Source organism: Hemicordylus capensis, chromosome 2 (assembly GCF_027244095.1).
Source record: "Hemicordylus capensis ecotype Gifberg chromosome 2, rHemCap1.1.pri, whole genome shotgun sequence".
Lineage (NCBI taxonomy): Eukaryota > Metazoa > Chordata > Lepidosauria > Squamata > Cordylidae > Hemicordylus > Hemicordylus capensis.
In genome coordinates this window covers 79,713,792-79,723,616 of record NC_069658.1, presented here as the reverse complement: position 1 = coordinate 79,723,616, position 9,825 = coordinate 79,713,792, and the positions used below count along the sequence as shown (strand labels likewise).

At 40.0% G+C, this 9,825-nt stretch overlaps 1 protein-coding gene across 4 annotated transcripts in view; it reads right to left on the bottom strand.

The window, feature by feature from the left end:
• Positions 1 to 1,869: 1,869 nt before the first annotated feature.
• TNFAIP8 (TNF alpha induced protein 8) overlaps positions 1,870 to 9,825 on the bottom strand; it is a 71,359-nt gene continuing 63,403 nt past the window's right edge. For all 4 annotated transcript variants that reach the window (XM_053288598.1, XM_053288597.1, XM_053288596.1 and 1 more), the window contains exon 2: positions 1,870 to 3,369. In XM_053288598.1, coding sequence (XP_053144573.1) covers positions 2,804 to 3,369 — 566 coding nt within the window. In that variant the 3' untranslated portion in view covers positions 1,870 to 2,803. The remainder of the gene's footprint in view (positions 3,370 to 9,825) is intronic.

Here is a 9,825-nt window from a genome sequence, read left to right as displayed (position 1 = left end):
ACCCCTTTACTAACTTCTGGTCCAGGAAACTGCGCACAAAGACTGTACCGGTTCATGACTCCAAAAACGCTGAGAAACACTGCTTTAGAGTGTAGTCTGATTTCTATCCGGTGTAATAAGAAATCAACTTTCTGCATCGTTTTTTTTTGGGGGGGGGACTTAGAACTCTCAGTAAAGCCTCACAGAAAACCTGCAGTAAAGCCTGCTGTCTGGGAAAGCTCAATGAGAGGTTAAAATCAAGAGCATGTTGGTGCAGAGAAGCTTCTGCCCCTTCCCACAAAGCACTCTCTGTGCCTGGGTATAAAACATATGAAAAGGGCTTCAATCCAGTGTAGATTGTATTTTGGCATTTGAATCATTTCTAAAAGCATTAACTCAAGCTATGATGGTAAAGCTCAGGGAAATTAGATTTCTTCTGGTGTCTCTAAAAGTGATTATCTTGCAAAAATATGGGGAAAGGCAATCAGCCATCGCAGAAATGGAATGTTCTATACCAATCATTAGAGAATTTTCACATAGGCACAAAACCACAAGTTTGGACTGAATTATGCTGCCCATGCTCCCAAATACAGATTTTAAGGTTTGTTACGTCACAGAAAAACCATGCCCAAGATTTACAGTGCAAATATCCTTTTGTTTACTGATAAGTACAGCAAAAATATTGGCAATTACATAAACAGCAAAGTTTGTTATCAGAATCTTAGCCAGTTTATCCTCAGTTTCTGGAAGTGTACAAGCTTTACATTTTCAGTATATTCCAGTGTTTCAATAATCCTATATTTAGCCCAAGATGAAGAAAAGAAAGAAATCTGATTAAAGCTGCTGTGATATAGCTAAAATATCATTTCCCCCATATTTACTATATATTTTTGCTTAGACTATCTACAACAACTTCTGCTTTGTTCGACAGTGTCCACAATATCATTTAGAAGTTGGTTCAGGTGCTTACAGTTTCTAGATTCAAATCACCACTCACACATTTTCACATGCATTTTCTCACCCCAGTCCAGGCATGACTTGTACATGAGGGCCGCCTCATTGGTTTTCCTGGGGAAAAGGTCAGCCTGGAAGTCATTCCTCCATAGAATTGAACAAGAGGCCTTTGCAGGTCAAACTTCACATACACACTGTGAGATTGGGGTGTGTATGTTGGTGGAGAAGACCCCCTACATATTACCAGTTTCTAGTTTAAAGCAAGACCCTCATGAATTGAAGGAATTTTGGATTAAACTAACTTTCATTTCATATAGACATATATTGCTTAGAAGAAGAAAACCATGTACATTGGTGCTTTCTTTGACCATATACTATTAGCATGCACTTTTCCTGGCCATGCTTTATTATTGTAACTAATCAAAGCCATATCAGTCACTTGATATATAACTTTACTGTACTAAACATTATCAAACGAAAGCCTAGATCAGATGACAAGGGGCAGGTTAACATGTGGCAGTTCCAGTGCAATTGCCTTAGGAATACATTCCACCAGGTTTTGAGCAGAGCCAGCTTGGGCTTGTGTGGAAGCAAAACCACATGCATAGATGTTTTTTTCGACCATATATTATTAGCATGCAATTTGTGTGAAAAAGTGCCTCTACATGGGTGGTGTATATGCTGATGCCACAAAACCCACAAGGCAATAGGTTGAAGAACAACTGTCACCATCGTAGCAACATGTACAGTTATGTGTATACTACCCATGTGCAGATGTCTGTTCACACAAATGCGGCAGCTTCTACAACAGCCTGACAGCAACTCTGCACATTTCAGAGATGGTCATGTGGTCCCTAACTTTGTCGTATGTGACCCAGCCCTAAGAAACAGAACTGCTTGTAACTGAATAACTAAGACAATGAGGCTATTCACACGATGGGGCGAAATCGGGCTAGCGGAGGCTAGCCCGATTTCGCCCCATCATGTGAACCACCGGGCTTGGCTGCGAGCCCGGTGGTTGCTAGGCGGGTAATCCACCTAACTACCCCTGCCCTAAAACCAGGTTTGTGGAGTGAGCACTCAACAAACCTGGTTTTAAAGATCATAAGTAGCCGTGGCGCGGCTCCACGCCGTGGTTACTCACGAGTAGACCCCCAGAGGGGAGGCGAAAAGCTGCCTCCCGGCTCCGGGGGTCTCCCCAGTATGCCCTGCACGCTCGCACAAGGCATACTGGAGCTTCCGGGGGCCACACAGCCCCCGAGCTCCCCAGGCCCCACCGGCTCTGTCACAGAGCCAGCAATCGTGTGGCCGGCCGATCCAGCCGCCCAGGGCTCCCTCCCTGCTTGTGTGCAGGGAGAGCGGGATCGTGAGACCCGGCTCAATGTGGCCTAAACACTTTGGTTTAGTATATATGGATCTACATGAATTAAAATAGGTTCTGCTAAATGTAACTCCCATTCTCATACATGTGCCATACATATTCTTTGTATATTAAAATACTAATCTTTTGGCAAATCATAAATATTCTTCTACATGTAGAAATATGCATTTGGATTATCTAGCTAAACAGTTTTCCAGTCTATTTTACAAAAGCTCTTCTTCACTTGAGCAGTCTTATGTCATGGCTTCATTATTCCACAAAAAGGTCTTTTGCTGTAAAATACTTTTGGCAGTACTCCATGTTTCTGAGAATAGCAATAGGTAATTCCAAATAAATGGGTCAGTCCAGTCAAGGCTTTTCTAAGTATTTGTTTGGTATTAAACATCTCCCCTCCTACCACGATGCCATTTTTCTAGCTGTATGTCCTTCCTTCACAGAATGAATAAGAGACATCAGTAGTCCTCATACTATGAATACATGATCAATAAGTTATATATTCCCCTCATCTAGCATTTTGTTGACACCTTCACACAGTTTCTGCAAGTGAGACTTGTAAGATCCAAATGGATTGTACAAGGCAGCCAAAAATTCACAATCTGAGAAGTGATCAAAGACGTGGTTGATGCGTCCATGAGATTTTGCCGTTAAGTGACGCTGGATGATTTGATGAAGCAGTTCTCTACAGTCATTCAACAGTTTTGACAAATAATTTCTGTCAAATGTATAATCCACTTGATGGAAGCTAACTACAGTTTTCGCCAGCTGGTGAACCTTCTTTTTGAACTTCTCCATAAGAATGATCTCTTCCTGATTAAACTGATTGTTCCTGTAGAGTATAGCTAACTTGATAACAGTCTTGATGAGATTTTTAATTATCTTCTCTGCCTCCTTCTTGTTTTGTATGTATTCCCTTGTCACTCTGTAGAGTTCATCCAACACATAACTGCTAGTGTCATCTATTAATGCAGTTGCTACTGATTTGGAGGCCATTTTGCCAAGAATTTTCTTCTGGGCCTGAATGGCCAAACTTTTGGAACTGAAGACATCTGTTGCCACTGGAAGAAAGAAATTGAGTAAATATTAGTGACTTCAATCAACCTGATATTTAATATTAAGGCAATTTTGATAACCCAGAGTATTTAAATTGCTGATCTAAGGTTTTCCATTGCAAGCTAGATAGTTCCCAACAAAAAGATGCTTTATTGCTTCATATGTCTTTAAAGTTCATAGACCAACAATTAACTGTAGCTTACATACAGTGCAACACCATGCTGATCCAAGAACAGGGTTGCATGCGCTGGCTCTGTGTATCCCCAAACTCCATTGACCTTGCTACTGAGCTTGCAGGGGCTCTGTTGCTACTAAAGATTGAGTCATTCCTGTAGCGATTCTACTTCCATTGGGGATGCACAGAGCAAACATGCACACCCAGCTCTTGGACTGGCAGGGTGCTGCATACAAGTCTGTTTTTTAGACTGTAGTACACAACACATTGCTTATTTAAATCAGATAACTACATTCGACTCAAGCCATTACACACGTTAACTACATGCACTAAATACCACATAACAATTTATATGTGTTTTAAAAGATGGATTTCTGTTTTGCATAGTACACATGCAAGAATGCTGAGCAAGATTATTTACTTGTATCCAGAACTTTCCAGAAGCAAGGATGGTAGTTACTGGGCAAATCACTGTTTTTCATGTTATGGAAAATAAATGTTTCTGTTTGACTGACAGAACTCAGTACATTGCGGAGGGTAGAAAGCTAGAAGGCATTGAATAGGAGCATATCATCCACAGTTAGCCTTAGTGAATTATTCTGACAGGATATAGAATTGTGTTCCTTTAATACAGGCACTGGATCTCTATAAATGTTCTGATGTGTCACTTGCCCTCAAACCCATTATAAGAAATAGTGACATTCTTATAATGCTCCATCTCAAAAAGTGGATATCTTTCGAGTGTTTCTGCCAAGAAAAGCAGTATAACTTAATATTTATAATTCAAGGTTATCAATTGCATTTTAGGAAATTTTAACTATACGTTTGATTTAACATGTTTGTATGAAATTCATATTCCATATTAAATTATAATATTTGAGATATGTGTGCACGCACACACACACAGTGTAAATGTGTGCATTTTTCTTTTCATTTTTAACTTTTTAAAATCCATTCTATTTTATTTGGGGTGTGGGGTGTGTAGGGGGGTCTATTTCTGTCAGTTCATTTTAACCCAACCAGTAAGCAAGTATTTACCTCCCCGTTAAAGTAATCCAAGAAGTTGGTTCAAGTTTTTGAGTTCACAAGTTTCAGGTGTATCTAGTTTATAGACTGTAAATCTTACAGGGTCTTGAATATTTAGTGAAATGCATTGAAATAACACAGCCTTCAAACTTGATGCACATCCATTACTCCCATTTTGATTAGAAAGATGGGTTTATAGAATTTTTTTGTGAGATACACACTAAGGCTATACTCATGATCGCACAGGTGGGCAAGCAGGCACTTATTTTAACCCCAGATGGTTGTGAATATGCTGCTGGGAGCATGGCCCCTGCTCCCAGACGAACTGTGCTGCTCCAAGCAGTGCAGATCTCCAGAAACTGGGAGAGTACGTCCCAGCCTCTGGATATCGCACTGCACAATGAGCATGGTGCATTGGGGGATGCACCCGTCTCTGTGTATGCTTGGACTGCATACAGCTCAAGCACACACACTACCCAGTACCTGGGGTAAAGGGCGCGCTTGCACACTTTAACCCAGGTAAAACCCAAGGTACAGAACTCAGGCTTGTGGGAATGAATGAATTATTCTCTGTTCAACAAATTGAGTTCAAAATGTTCACTGGGAGCCAGTAGCAGAGCAACAGCTCTTCATGACATCACAATTGCATGACAGTGGGTCCTGTTACTGTTCTGTGGGGAAAAAATGTATTCTATGGACCAACCTTTATATGTGTCTCACACTATATATAGACTAAGAACGTCTGTCATGTATTCATTGCCCATCACCAAAGCATCAACTCACTCAAAGCTTGTCTGGCATAAGTGGAAGATTAAGCTATTCCTTTAGACTTTTGATTGAGTCTACAGAAAACGTCTTAGATTTTTCAGACTTGCACAGAAGATGCTAACTCAAGGTTGATTCACATGTATATTTGTAAGATCATTTTCACAAAAGAGGAGTTAGTTTTAAAATTGTTTCAGTTTTTTAAAAAGCAGAATACCACACAGAAGGCTTCAGAATGATCCTTTGATCTGAAGAAGTCATATGCTGTGAATGATGCATGAGGACTATTTTAGATAAACTGCTCCCCATTTGAAAGCGAGGTAGATCAATCCTACCTGAAAATAATATATTGAAAAACTAATATATTGGAAAACTGTTGTAGGACCTTATATCCTGCAACATCTAAATAAGAAGATTTATGTATTTGTGCTAAAACAGTTCCAAATAGCTGCATATGTATGGATAAGCATAAAACTTTACACATATCTAGCTGTTAGAAGACAAGATTTGTTCCAAGTAATGGAACACGGACTGTAAGACTGTATTCCCTCTTTAGTAACTACATCTGGAAACTCCTGCAAATCATATTCTGGAACTTGGCATATGTCCAAAACAGTCTACTGATGCTCATGACAAAGACTCTGCTATTAGGCATAATCTAAACAGTTTGTTTTAAAGCTCAGATCATTTGAGCATGTCTAATAGCCAGATTTACACAGATGAAGTTACTCAGACACCAGATAAACCATTGTGATCTATTCTGAGAGCAGCAACTGGAATCACATGACAGACTTTTCAAGCCATGTGGGTCCCTTACTCTAGGAAAGAATAACGATGCCAGCTAATTTGAAAAAGCTACAGTTTATTCTAAAATATCAAAAAGAGAAACCATTTATAAGTTACTGGTACTTTCAACTGTTTAAATTAGTCTTAATGCCCCAAATTAACATCTGCAGTTCTAAAAACTGTTTAATAAGGCAACAGGCCCTTCTCCTTTTTAAAAACCTATTAGCCCTGTTCTGTGCCTGAATGGCTTTTTAACAGGACTTCCTCATCACCACCAATAGATTGTCCCCCAAATGTTCAGCATTAACCTTTATTAAGGGTTACCCTAGAAAACTATTAATAACTTACAACAAAGATGAATTAGCTCTAGAAAAGAAAAAATACTGAGAATATACTTATCTACAGTTACTATTCATTATTTATTTATTTATTTTATTTAACATATTTTTATACTGCCCCAAACTTACACCTCTGGGCAGTTTACAACAAGGCAAAATAAATGACAACAGAAAAGGTTAAGACATTAGTTAAAACAAATTAAATAACAGAAAAAGTTAAAACATTGCAATAATTTTAAATAATACTTTAAAACAAAACTATTAAAAACAATATTTAATTAAAAGCCTGGGTGAACAGATGAGTTTTCAAAGACTTTTAAAAAGTTGTCAGAGATGAGAAGGATCATATTTTAGCAGGGATCACGTTCTAAATCTTTGGGGCAGCAGCAGAGACAGCCCGTCCCCGAGTAGCCACCAGACAAGCCAGTGGCAAATGCAGACGGACCTCTTCTGATGATCTCAATGGGCGGTGGGGTTCATGACGAAGAAGACATTCTCTTAAATACCCAGGGCCCAAGCCGATTAGGACTTAATAGGTTATAACCAGCACCTTGTATTTTGCCCAGAAACCTATGGGCAGCCATTGTAGCTCTTTCAATACAGGAGTAACTTGGTCTGTCCGAGATGACCCAATCTGGCTGCCCCATTCTGGATCAACTGTAGTTTCCATACCACATACAAGGGCAGTCCCACATAGAGCGCATTGCAGTTATCCAGTCTGGAGTTTACCAGCATATGTACCACTGTTCTGAAGTCATTTATCTCAAGAAACAGACAAAGCTGGCGTATCAGCCACAGCTGATAGAAGGCACTTCTGGCCACTGCCTCAACCTGGGACATCACAGAGAGGCTTGGATACAGAAGTACCCCCAGACTGTACCTGTTCCTTCCAGGGAAGTCTGACCTCATCCAGAATTGGCAGATGACACTCATCTCCCGAGTTTTGACCCCACACAATGAGTACCTCCATCTAATCTGGATTCAGTCTCAGTTTGTTATCCCTCATCCAGCCCATCACCACCTCCAGGCAGGCATTTAGGGAGGTTATGCCTTCTCCCAATGATGTTAACATGGAGAAGTAGATTTGGATGTCATCAGCATACTGATAGCACCCTGCACTAAATCTCCTGATAATCTCTGCTAGCGGTTTCAAGTAGATGTTAAACATCAGAGACAATATGGAGCCCTGAGGAACACCATACAAAAGTTCAGATTCTGAAGAACAACCGTCTCCGAGGGACACCATCTGGAACCTGCCCGAGAAGTAGGAGCAGAACCACCGCAAAGCTGTGCCTCCCACTCGCAACCCCCTCAGACACTCCAGAAGGATACCATGGTTGATAGTATCGAAAGACACCAGGAGGTCCAAAAGGACTGACAGAGTCACACTTCCTCTGTCAATTCCCAATTGGAGATCATCCACCAGGCTAACCAAGGCAGTCTGCCCGAAAGCCAGTATGAAATGGGTCTAGATAATCAGTTTCCTCCAAGACTGTCTGGAGCTGGGAGGCCACCACCCACTCAATTACCTTGCACAGCCATGGAAGGTTGGAGACAGGCCTGTAATTACTCAACTCTGAGGGATCCAAGGTGGGCTTTTTTGGAAGTGGTCTAATAATTGCCTCCTTAAGACATGCTGCTCTCCCTCAGAGAAGCATTTATAATCTCTACCAGGCCTTCTGCAACAACTCCCCTGCCAGTTAGTATAAGCCATGTCAGGCAAGAGTCAAGAGTGGTAGGCCGCACTGTTCCAATCAGCTTGTCCACATCCTCAGGAGTCACAAACTGAAGTGATCCAACCTAACCACACGAGAGGAGTCACTGGACACTTCCACATCAGACACTCAAGTAACTGTGGAGACTGAGTCTAAGTCGGCCTGAATAAGAGATATTTCCCACACAAATAATTCATTAAACACGTCACATAATCAGTGGATAATCAATGGTTCCAGATTCTGATTCAAGGGAGGAGGGACACATATTAGCCATCTCACAACCCTGAACAACTCTGCAAGACGTGAACTTGCGAATGCAATACGGGCAGAGAAGAATCACTTCTTTGCCGTACATATTGCCTGAGCATAGATCTTCAAATGTGTTCCATGTTGCAATCTGTTAGATTTGAGTCGAGTCTTTCTCTACTTACACCCCAATCAGCTACCTTGCCGCTTCAGCCCCTGTAGTTCTTCCGTATACCAAGGGACCAGTTTTGACATAATTTTTGAATTATGTCAAGTGAGTCAAATTTTATATGCATATACATGTTTATTCATTGTTAAATTTATAGACCGCCTTTCATTAAAAACAATCCCAAGGCGGGGATTGTTCTCGGTCTTTCAGAATATAACCCTATAAAACAGGTTTTTTAAAGCTGTTTCTCATCAGTACTTATTACTGCACAGTGTTTCATTTACTTTTTAAAGGTGGAAGGCTGAAGTCCATCTGATAGGCAAGAAATCTGTTGCAGTTGCTTAACAGTGGGGAAAATGCATAACTAAAGTTCCCCTGAGCATCATCATATGTTCCAGGACTGAGGTCAGCCTGATACCGACATTGGTGAACCCTGCTAATAAAGATTGGTTGGCTTTTCTAATATTTTCCATTTTGTATATAGCATGTATATTTCACTTCTTTGAATAAAATACTGCAAGGAAATGCCACTGCTGAATAAGAAACAAAATGTAATGTGTGTAGCAGGGGACGAAGACAACAGTGAAATAGAATATAAAGGAACTTCAGTTAAGCGCTTGCTACTGGAAAGTTAAGTTAGGAATGGGTCCCTAAATTAAAAAAAAACTTGATTGATGGACACCAGCATCAAGTAAGATTTGCATCTGAGAATGAAACTTTGGATAAAATTTCATATTATCTCAACAATACTTTTCCAGAATAATGTTGAGAATAAAAGTAATAAACATACATGTGTGAACAAGCCTTATTTATTTATTTACTGTGTTTGTATGCCACCACTACAAAAGTCTCAAGGCAGTTAAAAAAAAAAAGATTTATACACTACCCTTCATTAAAATAATCTCAAGGCAGTTTACAATAAATTTAAAAATGAAGCTCACTGCTAACAAGGAAGAAATGGCTCAATTAAGGGATTTTCATTAACAAACAAGAGTTAGTGTTAATTAAGTGGATTCTGAAATCCATTAACAAACATTAATCCATTAATTAAATCCTTTAAACAAACATCAACATTATGGGCATGTTCTTACTTCTAAACAACCACAATGGAATCTGCACTCCCAAATCAGCAATCTTGAAACTATGACTTGGTTAGCAATTTGAAACATTAGTGCAGGGCTTTTGGTAGTGCATTGACACAGCAGCTAGCCCACAAATTCCAGAACATTGCACAATCTCTG